The sequence below is a fragment of the Aspergillus neoniger genome (genome assembly GCF_003184625.1).
Source record: "Aspergillus neoniger CBS 115656 unplaced genomic scaffold BO87scaffold_19, whole genome shotgun sequence".
Taxonomy (NCBI): domain Eukaryota; kingdom Fungi; phylum Ascomycota; class Eurotiomycetes; order Eurotiales; family Aspergillaceae; genus Aspergillus; species Aspergillus neoniger.
This window is the reverse complement of record NW_020291147.1, coordinates 128,440-142,158: the sequence shown is the minus strand read 5'-3', so window position 1 is coordinate 142,158 and position 13,719 is coordinate 128,440. Positions and strand designations below refer to the sequence as shown.

General features: G+C 49.4%; 7 protein-coding genes across 7 annotated transcripts; 3 read left to right on the top strand and 4 right to left on the bottom strand.

Moving 5' to 3' along the window:
* The first annotated feature begins 390 nt into the window (after nucleotides 1-390).
* BO87DRAFT_377161 (glutathione peroxidase) lies at nucleotides 391-1,653 on the top strand. Its single transcript, XM_025623481.1, has 2 exons — nucleotides 391-823; nucleotides 906-1,653. The coding sequence occupies exons 1-2, from the start codon at nucleotides 781-783 to the stop codon at nucleotides 1,415-1,417; spliced, it is 555 nt and encodes a 184-aa protein (XP_025478936.1). The 5' UTR covers nucleotides 391-780; the 3' UTR covers nucleotides 1,418-1,653.
* Nucleotides 1,637-3,118, bottom strand: BO87DRAFT_68949 (translin). Its single transcript, XM_025629483.1, has 8 exons — nucleotides 2,807-3,118; nucleotides 2,693-2,729; nucleotides 2,550-2,603; nucleotides 2,352-2,485; nucleotides 2,181-2,286; nucleotides 2,024-2,109; nucleotides 1,804-1,953; nucleotides 1,637-1,744 (listed from the first exon to the last, which is right to left on the bottom strand). Exons 1-8 carry the CDS (start codon nucleotides 2,870-2,872, stop codon nucleotides 1,670-1,672), a joined length of 708 nt encoding a protein of 235 aa, XP_025478935.1. The 5' UTR covers nucleotides 2,873-3,118; the 3' UTR covers nucleotides 1,637-1,669.
* Nucleotides 3,119-3,248: 130 nt separating this feature from the next.
* BO87DRAFT_416485 (DIM1 family thioredoxin-like protein) lies at nucleotides 3,249-4,296 on the bottom strand. Its single transcript, XM_025626758.1, has 5 exons — nucleotides 4,026-4,296; nucleotides 3,925-3,958; nucleotides 3,817-3,864; nucleotides 3,467-3,709; nucleotides 3,249-3,391 (listed from the first exon to the last, which is right to left on the bottom strand). Exons 1-5 carry the CDS (start codon nucleotides 4,104-4,106, stop codon nucleotides 3,366-3,368), a joined length of 432 nt encoding a protein of 143 aa, XP_025478934.1. The 5' UTR covers nucleotides 4,107-4,296; the 3' UTR covers nucleotides 3,249-3,365.
* A 657-nt stretch (nucleotides 4,297-4,953) lies between these two features.
* Nucleotides 4,954-5,835, top strand: BO87DRAFT_377159 (60S ribosomal protein eL22). The gene is made up of 4 exons (XM_025623480.1): nucleotides 4,954-4,994; nucleotides 5,166-5,201; nucleotides 5,275-5,471; nucleotides 5,542-5,835. Exons 1-4 carry the CDS (start codon nucleotides 4,980-4,982, stop codon nucleotides 5,666-5,668), a joined length of 375 nt encoding a protein of 124 aa, XP_025478933.1. The 5' UTR covers nucleotides 4,954-4,979; the 3' UTR covers nucleotides 5,669-5,835.
* On the bottom strand, nucleotides 5,798-8,309 carry rex3 (putative RNA exonuclease Rex3). The gene has a single exon (XM_025629482.1). It carries the CDS (start codon nucleotides 8,061-8,063, stop codon nucleotides 6,093-6,095), a length of 1,971 nt encoding a protein of 656 aa, XP_025478932.1. The 5' UTR covers nucleotides 8,064-8,309; the 3' UTR covers nucleotides 5,798-6,092.
* Nucleotides 8,310-8,839: 530 nt separating this feature from the next.
* BO87DRAFT_377157 (lipase ROG1 family protein) lies at nucleotides 8,840-10,591 on the top strand. Its single transcript, XM_025623479.1, has 2 exons — nucleotides 8,840-9,031; nucleotides 9,091-10,591. The coding sequence occupies exons 1-2, from the start codon at nucleotides 8,958-8,960 to the stop codon at nucleotides 10,415-10,417; spliced, it is 1,401 nt and encodes a 466-aa protein (XP_025478931.1). The 5' UTR covers nucleotides 8,840-8,957; the 3' UTR covers nucleotides 10,418-10,591.
* A 1,385-nt stretch (nucleotides 10,592-11,976) lies between these two features.
* BO87DRAFT_310021 (phosphatidyl synthase) lies at nucleotides 11,977-13,385 on the bottom strand (the record flags this gene model as incomplete). Its single annotated transcript, XM_025619493.1, has 2 exons — nucleotides 11,977-12,937; nucleotides 13,018-13,385. 2 exons carry the CDS (start codon nucleotides 13,383-13,385, stop codon nucleotides 11,977-11,979), a joined length of 1,329 nt encoding a protein of 442 aa, XP_025478930.1.
* Between the last annotated feature and the right edge of the window lie 334 nt (nucleotides 13,386-13,719).

Genomic DNA, 13,719 nt, shown 5'->3' with positions numbered 1-13,719 from the left:
AGATACGAAGATTATACGGAGCCCCAGTCCGGAAAGAGCCAATGCCACTAAGCTCCAATAGCCGTGCATGATGACCATGCCTTAATTTAAAACCCCAGAACCTACAATATATTGTATCCACCTCGAGTCTCAAGTATTTGGAATTCCTAAATGAACCACCAGTGCACTGATCAGAACACCCAATATCCCCCGATCACTAATCAATCCCATTGTGCATAATAATCCTGCATCCTCAACCAACCACAATCGCCATAAATGCAACCAAACCCAAAGCAGCAAAAGCGCCGGTGGCGCCGTAACGGGAATTTACACGTGCAACAAACCCCAAGCCATTTTTGGGCCCGAAACCGTATCGATCGACCCGCAATCATTCAGGCCATTTTCTGCTAATGATGACATCGATACTGGTTCGGGTTCCGGAATCTCTTGTTCCCGATCCATCTGGTTCCATTTCCCCTCCTCTTTGGGATTTGCGCGCCTGCGACGATTATTGACTGCTGGACCCCCTCTTCTCTTCTCTTCTCTTCTTAGTCGCTGATGCGTTTGTCATCGATCATCCCATTCACTGATTTATCATCCTCAAGGTCGAGACTCACCTCATCAACTACATATCTACTTGCGCATTCCCTGGTACCAGTCCGATTCATCAGAACTACTACTCCTACTGGTCCATATCACCTTGCGACATCACTGCGATCAAGCCACCGGAACATTTTTCCTCTCCAGCGCATTCACTCTCCACCATCCCTTTCGTCACATTCATCAAGACTACTATCAACCATGTCTTCTGCGACTACCTTTTACGACTTTGAGCCCGTCGACAGTACGTTATTCACCCTCCTTTACTTCCTTTAACCCCACCCCCTAGCTTCATACCCAACTAACCACCCCTCCCCTCTCAACAGAAAAGGGCTCCCCCTTCCCCCTCACCGACCTCAAAGGCAAAGTCGTCCTCGTCGTCAACACCGCCTCCAAGTGCGGCTTCACGCCTCAGTTCCAAGGCCTCGAGAAGCTCTACCAGGACATCAAGTCTAAGCACCCGGAAGACTTCACCATCATCGGATTCCCCTGCAACCAGTTCGGAAGCCAGGACCCCGGAACCGACGACGAAATCCAGTCCTTCTGCCAGATTAACTATGGAGTGACCTTCCCCGTGCTGGGCAAGTTGGACGTGAATGGCGACAAGGCCGCGCCGGTGTGGACATGGATGAAGGAGCAGCAGCCCGGTCTGTTGGGGCTGAAGCGCATCAAGTGGAACTTTGAGAAGTTCTTGATCTCGGCGGATGGAAAGGTTGTGGGTCGCTGGGCTAGTTTGACCAAGCCCGAGTCGTTGGAGGAGCCGATTCTGAAGGAGATCGAGAAGGCAAAGAAGGAGGGCTCCTTGGCTTCGTTGAAGAAGGAGGAGGCGACTGCTTAATTTGTGTGCCGCTGGTGTGAGATGATATATATATTATTTTCGTGTGAGAGGACGGGTGTTTGGTTGGGATGATACCATGCAGCAGTAGCTGCTGCTGCTGTCTTTTATACTATACTGAGTATTATATAATGGCTGTTACGCTACACTAGGCGACTGGTGGTTGCGAAACGAAACTCTTCAACTGCCGAGTTCTGGACAGTGTCGTTAATTTCATATCAATTCATATGCTAATCTAATTCTCTGTGTTTCAAATCATGCTGCAGCGCTACCCTTAGGGATCAAATTGCGCAAAGAGAGATCGTAAACCACATCCTCCACCTTCTTGACCTGTACCATCACATTAGCATCCCGTAACTTACACCCACCTTCCACAGGTGGAAACTTACACTGTATTTAATCCCATCACTCCTCTTCCGCAGAATATCATTCTTCAAATTCAACAACTGGAATCCCGCAAACAGATCCTTGATGAAATTGCCGATCTGCACTGGCCGGGTGTAGTCACCGAGAGTGACCGAGTTGACAGCCAGGCGGGCCTGTCACATCTTCTATTAGCAAAACATGCATTCCGATAGCAGACCAATATCCGGGGAGGGGGTGACTGACCAACTCCTCAACCATGGAAATCAGCGCAAGCAGATACTCCTCAATAGTGAGATGGAAGGCATCCTGTTCCTTGAGATTCACGGGGACTAGAGATTATCATTAGAACCAAGTTCACACTCTGACTTTCTCAAAGATAGGAGATAGAAAGAGAACGTACCACCCAGGAACTTCCCAACCTCTTCAATCGTCAGGAACGAAGAGGAGCTGTTCGTCTTGTACTCTTCCAGTCCGCCTAGCCAAGCGCAGAGCTCGATCGATGAGACCTATTGGTCGGCTAATTAGCTCTTATCTGCAACAATCAGATTCCAGTAATAGAAGAGGCACGCACAAGGTTCTGCAACTCGCGCGTCCACACCCCATTGTACTTGTAAAACGGGTGCTTGTCCGCCACGGTCTTCAACCGAGATACTTCATCCCTCTGGGCGATGATCTCCTTGGTTGCGTCATCGAGGACGGGTTTCACTGTTCGTATTAGCTATATCCCTTGAATACCCTTCAGATAGATGGAGAAAAGAGTGTTACATACACTGATCAGTGGGTGTAGAATGAGCCCGCGACAGAATTGCCTGGGTAGATCTTCCTATCCAGAGTATTAGCCAAGCGAACCCCTCAAATTGATAATCCCCTCAATGCGATATTTGAGAGAGAACGGAATGAATAAGTAAATACCCTTCCTAGCCAGCGTCTGCACAATATCATGAAGTTCCTGTACATCTCGTCAGCACAGCGGCACTTTGCTTTCGGGTTTGTTTCTGCGCTTGGCGCGGGCACGGGTCAACTTACATCGCGGACCGCAGCCTCCTCGTCAATCTTGGCCTGCAGGTCTTCGAAGATGTTATGATCGATCATCTTAGTTTGTGCGTTTATTATCTGATGTGTTGCGGTGGATGATACTAAATCGATTGGGATTCGCGTTGCGGGAGAGATGTTGATGAATGTTACGTCAGGGAAACAAAGCTGAAAAGAGAAATTGTGGGGCAGGTTTTCTGCCGCTTTGGAGGCTTGGGTTTTATATCACGGCGGATGGCTACCAGTAGAGAAGATGGGTGAGGTTACTGCAGAAGAGTATATTAGGTTCACTAACGGGTTTTGAGAATGTTGGTGAATTTGATGTTTATATTTTACTATTAGTAGCGCCTTTCAGGTTCAACTTGACTGCAATGCCACTACGAAAGCAAGATACACCCCACCATGCAGCTGCTCCTAATTACAAGCAAGAGTCACTAGTGATAGAGAACATCACATTCATCTTAATTCTAACCTAACGAGCCTCTAATAAAGCCCACACATTCATAAGTCATAGCAAAACTCAAACAATCCAACCCCACAACAAGCACGACAATCAGTAGCGGTACCTCGTCGAGTAATCTACAGCAGAAATCATGCATCAGCCAAACCATCCAGCCAGCACAAAACATAAATCAAGATAATAGATAGACTTACCCTTCGGACTAACAACCAGACCACGTCCCTTCTTCGCACCCTTGTAAATGGTCTCAATGATATCGATCATCTCCTGCTTGTCTTCAAGCACCCAGTTCAACTTGTTGTTGTTACCCGTGCCAAAATCACACATCATGTGTTTATTCCGATAGAAGAACATGATGGTCATTGGGTCAAAGAGTTCGTACATCGTGTTGAACTCGGGTACCTCGTCGATGTCGCAGAGGTAGATGACAGCGAAGTCTGGTTGGACAGTTAGTCACTGAGATTTTCTTTTCTTTTCTTTTCTTTTTTCCTTTCGAAGATAGTGGTATGGGAAAGAGAAATGGATAAATAATTTCTTGACGTACTCTTCACTCGTTCGGCGATCTTGAAAAGGACTTCGTCCTGACGCATGCCTACAAGTCACTGTATTAGCACTGTCTTGTTCTGATAAAGAGAGATTCGTGATGTCCTACAGTCAACATCGTGATCGCGACCGAATCGGATGACCTATACAGATTTGATTAGTATCATCTGCTGTGTTCGGGGACCTTGACTTGGGGATATGTATACGCACCACAAGTCTGTCCTCCTCGGAAAGAATAGCCTGGTCGACGTGCCAGGCTGTACGCAGATGCGGGAGAACGACGGAACCCATGATGACGACTTGTAGTCCTTTAACGCTATGTATGGCACTTCTAGTTGGTGTTATCGAGAGGAAATTGTTGGTGTTCTTGCAAATTGCAAGTGATGTAGTTGATAGAGATCACGTGGATGAGGGGGTAGAAACGAAGAAGTTGTTCCGCTTGCTCCTTCTCGAAGTTTCGGATGAGGCTTCTAACCAAGTGCTCTCCGGATTACTGGATTACAAGACCCAGGAATAAAATGGTTGTATATTCTATAAAGTATCTACTGCATCACTTTCTTCTCCAACCAATCGGACAAGCCGACCAAATTGATGAAAAAAGGGTTGTTCGCGTCAATCGGGGATAGTGTAAGCCCGATGACACTGTGCAGCAAGACATGCGCAAGCACAGAGGTCTCGCCACGGGGTGCAAAAATAAGATTAATCAATGTTGTGTTCCTTAGAACACTTTCAGAGATTAAACTGAAAAGAACAGATACTACACTTGATCTAAGCCAAAAGGCAAAGAGAGCTGGAGAAGAAAAGAAAAAAGATTCTAAAAGACGGGGGGCGCGAGAGGTATATATAGGTTTGGCTAGGTGGCCCGTGCGGAACACACCGGCTAGTGCCGTTGAGGTGGCCAACAAGCGAGAACTGCCCTCATGACTAAGACAGCTCTCATTGGCCCAGCCATTCACCCAGTCAGATGATAAACAGCTGCCCTAATCAGCGGACTGAAAGCCCTATCCACATACCCAAAACGGATTAGTGACACGCACTTGTCCGACTCGAGCATCTCCATCGACCTTCGACAATTTCTCTCCCCAAGGCGCAGGATATACACCTCTTTGCGACCAGCTAATCCCTCTTTCTATCCCCTCAAAAAACCCCCTCCCATCCGTCACAATGGCCCCCGTTGCTGTACGTTTCCTTCCTTGAAACCGCTTTGCTGTTCTCCCCGAATGGGTCCATGTTCATGAAGATGTATTATCTGCGTTGAAAATACCAGATAAAATATTTCTCATGGAATAAACCCCGGGGATTCGCCATTATGGAACAGTAGGCTAATCATTATTTTTTCTCGGACAATAGGCCCGTGGTCGCAAGGCCCAGAAGGTCACCAAGAAGGTATGTGCTTATCGCAATCGCAATCGTAGTCGCAAGTAAAATTTGCAGTTAACTAACTATGCATGTTTTATAGTATGTCATCAACGCTTCTCAGCCCGTGAGCGACAAGATCTTCGACCTCTCTGCTTTCGAGAAGTTCCTCCACGACCGCATCAAGGTCGAGGGCCGTGTCGGCAACCTCGGTGACAAGGTCGTCATCTCCCAGGCTGGTGACGGCAAGGTCGAGGTTGTTGCTCACATCCCCTTCTCTGGCCGCTACCTGAAGTACCTGTATGTTCCTTTCCCCACCTCTTTGAATAATACCAGTGCGACATGTGTGCTAACCTGCACCTTTCAACAGCACCAAGAAGTACCTCAAGAAGCAGCAGCTCCGTGACTGGCTCCGTGTCGTCTCCACCTCCAAGGGTGTCTACGAGCTCCGCTTCTACAACGTCGTCAACGACGAGGGCGAGGAGGATGAGGAGTAAATTACTCCTTCCGGAATGACAACAACCAAAAAAATCCAAAAATGACCGGATGACAAGTGTGCTCGCGTCAGGGGGTTGCCAATAAATGGGAGCGATATCTGAATTGAGGGTTATCACTTGGATGTCTGGTTTGGGTATAGATGTGTTCTACAAGGAGGGATTCCTATACCGCTTTGGCGATGACTAGTGGTTGGCTCGGAGATGTTTGTTCCTGAAAAGGTAGACGCTCTGCGGCTACTCTGGCTCGTTATGGCTACCTCTACTCATGACGTTATGAATGGTAGATACACGATTGAATAGAGCAATCTATCACTCGAACCTAATCATGTTCTGTTGTAAATTACGTGGTTGCTTGTTGTACAATTTCGAGTACGTGTAAACTGGGTATCACTAGAAGTAATTAATGGCGTCGATAGCTGTGCCCTCAATCTCCTAACGCCGAGCTGCTCCGCTTCTGGCCCGCTCCTGATCCAAGCCTTCCATGTGCAGCCGCAGCTTCCGCATCGGCGCCTGGTGGAGGCACAAGCTGGTCGTTATGTATGCGCCAGCCTTTAGACTTGAGAACCTTCCACGTCTCCGCTGCCTTGACCCTCACCAGATCGCCCGTGGCGATCGAGTCTTCCTTGGAGTCATGGCCGCTACTGCCTCCAGTTTGGATGTCTCGATCTAGATGTCTCCGGCATAGAGTCTTCAAGCTCATACGGAGAGGTAAGCCCCGGGGATGTGGGTAGAGAAGCACAGTATCGATAATTGTCGGATGAATGATGCGGCACGCATTGAGGTCATTGTCGATCGCATGACCAATGAGTGGCGTATCTGGTTGAAGACATTCGAATAGAAGCGCCCGGGCTGCAGCAGGTGACTCGACAATCTGCAATGGAGGCGAGTCTGCTTCCCCTTCCTCCAACGGTAAACTCGCTTGAGAGCCAGAGCTGCCATAGGGAATGGCCTTCGTGTAGTGTTCTGGGAAAACACCAGAAAACCTCGAATTCAAGTCCAAGACTTCACCGATGGGTCTAACCAAGACATCCAAGAGTGTCTTGCCTTGAGGCCAGCTAACAGCAGTCAGCCGAATCAGCTCCAATCCCAGGGTTGTGTAACCCATTTCACAGTCGAAGCAGACTGGCGGCAGCCGTCCCTTGCCTGATTGTTCCGGGGTTTTCTGGAATTGGAGTACTGAGGCGAGTCGTTTGGTTTCCGATACCTTGAAGACGTGGGTCTTGCCCTTGGTACAGCCAGCAGAAGTCCCTACTGACTCGTTGCAGCAAGAGAAGTACGCATCTTTGTGCCCCGTAATATGATCGGTCTTCTTTTTGGGCGGATAGAGAGGTTTACCCGGGTGATATGTGCACTGTCCTCCCGTCGTCAAAGTTCCATCTTCCCGGCGACCAGGGAAGACTTGAAATCTTCCTCCACATCGATCGCACTTTTCCCATCCCTTGGATTCAATAACCCCTTTCCTGGCACCTTCCACTTCAGCGTCTGTCGGAGGCCTAGTAACGTAGCCGTACTGCTCGAGACCCTCCAGACGTGTCACAAGCTTGCTCGCCAATGCTATCTCTTCCTTTGCACTAAGCCCAGTTTCAAGTGGTTTCGGCTTTGACTGCTCTGGCCCGGGCGCAATCTTGTAATACCGCTCATTGAGATGGGCTTTCACGTCATTGGCCCAATCTTCCTTGCTCATTTTCGATAGCTTTACTATGCGGAGCTTGATGACATTGGAGTATATGCTTGGGTTTTCTTTCGCGGTCTTTTCCTCTTCATCCAAGGCCATTGTTATGAGCTCATTCGGCGTAAGGACCAGGTATTTGTCCTGGCTCTCTTTGTCTTTGGCCAACTTGTCATTTAGAGCAGACATACCGGCATGCAGCTTTGTGAGGATAGCCAAACGCACGCTATGGGGGGCAGGTGCTTTCGTTAGCATCCGAGGGTTTAGGCTTTCTCGTGGTGCTTGCCTTGGTGGGAGATGTTTTCGAGAGCCGGGTGTGCTTGCTTTTGCTGATGAAGATGTTGGCTTTTTCGGAGGCGTGACTTCCCTGGATAAAGACTGGAGCCTGACATTGGCTTGTCCATTGGTCTGGGTTGGCTTGTTCGATGAAGTTGTTGACACAGGAGCTTGACTGGGAGCTGCTTTAGAAGGCAAAGACGCTGCCTTGTCTTTTAACTTGGCGATTTTCTCTTCACCCGGAGCTTGTACTTTAGATTTCACGGCTGACTCGCCAGACGTAAGTCCCGCCTCGCCTTGGGCTGCCGTTGGTACATCGGTGCTCTGACGGGCTCCTTGAGGGGCTGATTTGGAGGCGACGTCCTTGTGAGAGAAGATGCAGGTTAAGAGCAAGCAATTTTGCCCTTCAGGACAAGGTATGTCTTTGAATAGACCGAGTGGTGCAAACATTGTGATTGTAGAATAGCAAGAGTTGCTCAGTAACGAAACAGAAGTCAAGTGTAGATGAAGAAAGGAGTATATAGCTGGTATACAAAGATTTCACTCATGCCTTGCGTTGCTTCGCAGCACGTACTAAACATACAGACGAACTGAAAGAAGTGCTTGAAGCTGTGTATTAGCCACAATGTCAGGTACAGATCCGATATGACTCAAAAAGCTGATTAGACTGTTTTTTATGAGCTTCGAGCACATCTGTTTCATCCAGAGACTATGCTTGCCATGGGCATTTAACCAGCCACTGCGGTGAGGACAAAAATTTGTGGGTCCCGCAGTGTCTTTTCGCTGAGCCCAGTTCAGATCTGAGATAAATTTATTGAGCTATTCAGCTAGGAAGAAGCTTTGAAGATTTCGATATGGAACAAGGAAGAAATCCTCCTGGAGCTAAGCCAGGTTCGCGATACGAAGCTGAAGCCGAAGCCGAAGCGGCGGATCGGGATGCGGTCATGCAAACCATGCAAACAAGCACCTGCAGCTGCACGATTGCCTATCAACCTCACCAGTCAATTTAGGAGGGTTAGGCTCTCTGGATACCATCATTACTTGTGCACACAATACTCCGTAATGGAGAAATCTAACAGATGGATAGGTGATGACTTCAGCAGGGCGGGGACCGTCCAGAACAGGCATCCATCTGATGACGTTTCCTTATCGTGGCTTAGTAAGGGGCCAATGGTGTACTGGCTGACAGCAGCCAGCAAATACTCAGCCTCCAACCTCAGGAATTGGCCGTGAGTCAGTGGATTATATAAAAGGATGATAAATGAACTGGCTACAATTACTCGGTATAGCATAGCAGCACGTTGACACTAGCTTCTCGACACCCTATCTCAATCACAGCCAACTATGGAGCTCGATAACGGCCACCCGCCGACTGAGACGTCGCGGAATGCCGACCACCTCTGTGTATTCGTACATGGGTCAGCTCCCAGTCCCCGAACTTCCTGCTGAAACTAGCTGACATATGATCTCATGGTAGACTATGGGGCAATCCTTCCCACCTCGACTATGTCACCTCATCGCTGAGGGAACTATACAGCGAAGACCGTCTCCATATTCTTGCGGCGAAGCGGAACGCCGGCAACTTTACCTACGATGGCATCGAGGTCGGTGGTGAGCGCGTGGCACACGAGGTTGAAGAAGCATTGGAGGAGCTGGCAGCCGCCGGGCATCATATCAAGAAGCTGAGCATGGTGGGATACTCGCTTGGAGGTCTTGTGGCTCGATATGCGCTGGGGCTGTTGTATTCTCGGGGATGGCTCGATAAGATTGAGCCAGTGAACTTCACCACGTTTGCGTCACCGCATGTTGGCGTTCGGAACCCCCAGAAGGGAGCATGGGGCTTCCTCTGGAACAACGTCGGGCCTCACACCATATCTATATCCGGCAAACAATTGTTCATGATCGACACGTTTCGCGATTCGGGCAAGCCGCTGCTGAGCGTGCTAGCCGACCCGGATAGCATCTTCATAAAAGCCCTGAAGAAGTTCAAGCACCGTACCGTGTATGCGAACGTTGTCAACGACCGGTCGACAATATACTATACCACGGCAATCTCGACGATCAACCCATTCCATGAGCCGGACAATGTCCGCATCAATTACGTGAAGGGCTATGATCCGGTCGTGATCGACTCTGATAGGCATATCCTACCGTCAGACAAGAAACATATAACATCACTATCACTTGTTCCCCAAGCTCAGCAACAACTTATGACATACCTCACAGAAGCTCCGTTCCAACTTCTCTTCACCACCATCCTATTCATCGGCTTTCCTATCTTCCTCATCAACTCCGCCATCCAAACCGTCCGCAGCCAACGACGAATCCGTCTTCATGAAGAAGGGCCCATGGGAACCGTCTTCGGACGCTACCGAGTCCCGGTTGTCGTCCAAGGCGTGCAGCACGCAGTAGAAGAGGCATTCGAGCACGCAGCCGCCGACCAAGATCCAGACTACCTGGACGAGAGCAAAGACGAAACGAAACAAGTGACATCGGCAAGGAGAGCCAGGTCAAGCGAAAGCAAGAGCAATGCGCTCATCCGCGATGACAGCCCCGACAGCGCCTCTGAACCGCTACTCGCCCGCGAACGCCAAGAACCTCAAGAGTTTCCAACTCTCGCATTGACACCGGATCAATTCGACATCATCGAGTCACTGAACTCCGTGGGCTTCCGAAAGCACCCGGTCTACATCCACAATCATCGACACAGCCACGCGGCGATTATCGTCCGTATGCCCAAGCCGGGATTCGACGAGGGCAAGGTAGTCATCAAGCACTGGCTTGATCAAGTTTTCGAGCTTTGACAATCGCCCGGCCGATATAGTTAGCTTACACGAACCTCAGCTGCCCATGCAACACCACTTAATAGACTTTCTCCACTCACATCACCCCCTCGCCTCACTGTACTCCGTCCTAAACTATACAGAAGAAGAGACATACATAGACCCTAAACCAAATACAGCTCCCTAATATCAAAGCACAAGCCATAACCGATCCTACCCGCTCCGCTGCCACACTACTATACATACTACAGACGTAGACTAGTACTCCGTTCCGTATCGAACACACAGATCCCCATGTAGCCCCACATTCCCCCCTCCTCCCCCAAAGCATCCTCCCTCACTAGCGCAACACCACCCCCCCCAACACAACACAACACAAACAATAGTAAATCCCAACTAGGCAAGTAAGTCGAGCATCTACTCCGTAAACTAAGTACATACAGTACAGATAAACTTCCCTCCTTCCTTACCCACCCACCTCACCCCCACATGACATCCAGCCACCACTGCACCACCATGTGTCCATAAGCACGGAGTACTCCGTTACTCATTCATGCCATGTCAATCATCATGTACCCCAGACCCGAATCCAGCGGATGAGAGATGAGTTACCCACAACCAGACATAATATCATGCAATGCAACTTATTCTGCAAATCAATCTGTCGCCCTACATAATACGAACCCGAATAGAATGGAATAGAAGATACCCCACCGCGCTAGGAATCTTCGCCTTCTCCTTCCCCCGCATTCTTTCTTTCTTTCTTACATCTGACGTCTGCCGTGCAGCTAGCTAGCTAGCTATCTTACGCACGGATGGGCTACTATAACTATATTATCTTGTAGTATTAGAGGAGAAGGAGGGGGGGTCTATAACCACGAAGTAAGTAACTAACCTTATTTGGGATGTTAATGTGGTTGGTATTGGACTGGGGAGGGGGGGGGGGGGGGGTAGGTAAGTTATCGGAGTTGCCTGATTGGGATGTTCCGTGAGATTGTGTGATGAAATTTTGCCTTTTAGGGAGTGCCGGTTTCGGCTTGTGGTGGGATGGGATTGGATTATGAACGAATACTATTAGACTGGGTTTGGGTTGCGTTGTTACACAGTATTTGATTTGAGTATGAGGTTTTCTTGGGTTGAGTAGGTATGGAAGGAGGAGTGGATGGGCCGAGGTGGTTGGTTCTTGGTTGGGGGTGGATGTGGTGGATGTGGTGGGTGGGTACTTGAGTATTTCTTTACCCATTCTATTGTAGAGGACTGATACAAGGGACGAGGGGGGTTGTATCCATGTTTTCGTTATGCTACTTTCGGGGTTATGGCAAATGCTTGATATTAGTAATCTAATGGGTTAAGGTGCTGCTAGAGGGAGAAGTAGGTAGTAGTCTTTATGATGAAATTCCCTAACAATAATAAAAGTGTAGTAGAAGATGAATGTGGTAAACCCAATGCTCAAAAAAATACATATCTGTCATACATTCATAGCATAGAGGTATCCATAAAAAAGTAATAGTAAACAAGAATGATAGGAATCTACATGCACCACAACTGTATCATCCAACTACCATCAGTAGAAAAGAAAATCAGTTGGGCAGAAGGCCCGCTTCTAGCTCAAGTTCCGAGTCAACATCGTCAACGAAAGCCGACCCGTCTTTCTTCTCTTTGGCCATCTCGCGGTCAATGGCAAATTTGACCGCGTCTAGGATATGGTTGCAAGTCTTCTTGGGTGGATAGCGAGGGATAGTGCCCTCTTGGTACACACCGGTCTTGACCAAGATGGAGAACCAGTCGGCGTCACTGGTCTCGTTGAACTCGTTCGTGCCCCTAATGTCTGACTCGGGGGTATCGCCCACAAAGTACACGGTGCTGGGTGGCTTGTTGATGGCATGGGTGTTCTTGCGCCATTGTCGCAACAACCGCGTAGCGAACTGGTATGTGCCGAGTTGGGGCTTGCCAAAGGCGATCGTGTTGAGCTCCTTGCCAGTGACGGCTTTGTACAGTGCCTCTAGGGACGCTCGAAGAGCTCCCATGCCGATGCGGACATGTTCGTGAGAGGTGGACCAGACCACGTCGTTGTGGGAGAAAAAGACAGGCGGGCCCTCGTCAAAAGAGTCGGATCGGGTGTCTAGGTGTCCATTCTTGGACATCAGAACGTCGAGGATAATCTGTTGGTCACCGGCCCAGTCCCGACTATCGGCAAAGACGAAGATAGCCTCGATCTTCGTCTTTGAGAAGTCTCGGACCCGGGAGTTCTTGTATTCTTCGTCGGTCAACTTGCGGAACGGTGTAGTGTCCTGTCGAGTCTTGATGATGTCTCCAGGAGTGATGACATCCTTAAAGCCGTAGCCTTCGGCTACGATACGGCACTTCTCGCCCTCCCCACCAACGACAAGGACCGTGTGGTACCTTTCGGCCATCTCGCGCATCGGGGTATGGCCGCAGATGAATTGGCCGGGGGAGACTTCGAGCTCAAGCTGTCGACTGAGATCAATGCATCGTTCTTCCTCTGTCTTGCCTCCACCATTTGTGACGAAGATGTAAGGACTGGTAGAGCGGTCAGCACAGGAACTACAAACTGAGCAGGGAGCACCGCTATCAATACGGTAGAGGGTGTTGATACATACACTTTGATGCCATACGGATTCTCTCCATTGATATACCTGAGCGCGCTGGCAGCTTCAGGGATAGCCTTGCCGCCTCTGATAAGGACTCCGTCAATATCAAAGGCCAAGGCAAAGTCGTCAGCCGTGGTGAGGGCCTTCTTGGTCACAGGCGGAGCAACTCGAGGAGAGCCTTCTTCGGAGGAAACCTCTTCGTCAAAGTGCTGCTTGGCCGCTTCCAGTTCCATGGCTGTCTCATGGGAAATGGTAGAAGCCATCAAGTGTTTAGGAGGAAGGATCACACTGGGACCGCCGTAGAGGTCGGCCTGGGATGCGTCCAGGCTCGACAACCGGCTTACCCGTGGGGTAGCATATCCGTCGGCTGTTGTCATTGTGGATAGTTATAGGGGTGGATCTCGGGCGGGTGGCAACAATGGAAGTGGATCTTTTGTGGACCGAAGTATGAACAAGAATCGGTCACTGCGGAAGACAATCGACAACGACGTCAGTCGATCTTCAGGGGCAACGTCTTTCGGCTAACGCGAGGTCGAGCAGACCACAAGGAAAGCAAGACGATCAATGAATCCAAGCAATGCACGTCAATTGGCGTTGCAAGGATGTACACTGATAAGACGATATACTACACAGTAGAATCAAGTTCCCAGAGAAAATGACAATGTGCAGCAAGCAAGAGAAGAAAGAGGAAGTATGATACACAAGATAGAG

Bases quoted from the DNA above. Each gene is read 5' to 3' on its own strand.
- BO87DRAFT_377161 (XM_025623481.1), top strand. From the start codon at position 781: ATGTCTTCTGCGACTACCTTTTACGACTTTGAGCCCGTCGACA. The intron at 824-905 runs GTACGTTATTCA...CCCTCTCAACAG, and splicing joins CGACTTTGAGCCCGTCGACA to AAAAGGGCTCCCCCTTCCCC.
- BO87DRAFT_68949 (XM_025629483.1), bottom strand. From the start codon at position 2,872: ATGATCGATCATAACATCTTCGAAGACCTGCAGGCCAAGATTGACGAG. The intron at 2,730-2,806 runs GTAAGTTGACCC...CGAGATGTACAG, and splicing joins AGGAGGCTGCGGTCCGCGAT to GAACTTCATGATATTGTGCA. The intron at 2,287-2,351 runs GTGCGTGCCTCT...GCCGACCAATAG, and splicing joins CGCGCGAGTTGCAGAACCTT to GTCTCATCGATCGAGCTCTG.
- BO87DRAFT_416485 (XM_025626758.1), bottom strand. From the start codon at position 4,106: ATGGGTTCCGTCGTTCTCCCGCATCTGCGTACAGCCTGGCACGTCGAC. The intron at 3,959-4,025 runs GTGCGTATACAT...AAATCTGTATAG, and splicing joins CCGAGGAGGACAGACTTGTG to GTCATCCGATTCGGTCGCGA. The intron at 3,392-3,466 runs GTAAGTCTATCT...TTTCTGCTGTAG, and splicing joins TCTGGTTGTTAGTCCGAAGG to ATTACTCGACGAGGTACCGC.
- BO87DRAFT_377159 (XM_025623480.1), top strand. The intron at 5,202-5,274 runs GTATGTGCTTAT...CATGTTTTATAG, and splicing joins CCCAGAAGGTCACCAAGAAG to TATGTCATCAACGCTTCTCA. The intron at 5,472-5,541 runs GTATGTTCCTTT...ACCTTTCAACAG, and splicing joins GGCCGCTACCTGAAGTACCT to CACCAAGAAGTACCTCAAGA.
- rex3 (XM_025629482.1), bottom strand. From the start codon at position 8,063: ATGTTTGCACCACTCGGTCTATTCAAAGACATACCTTGTCCTGAAGGG.
- BO87DRAFT_377157 (XM_025623479.1), top strand. From the start codon at position 8,958: ATGGAGCTCGATAACGGCCACCCGCCGACTGAGACGTCGCGGAATGCC. The intron at 9,032-9,090 runs GTCAGCTCCCAG...ATCTCATGGTAG, and splicing joins CTCTGTGTATTCGTACATGG to ACTATGGGGCAATCCTTCCC.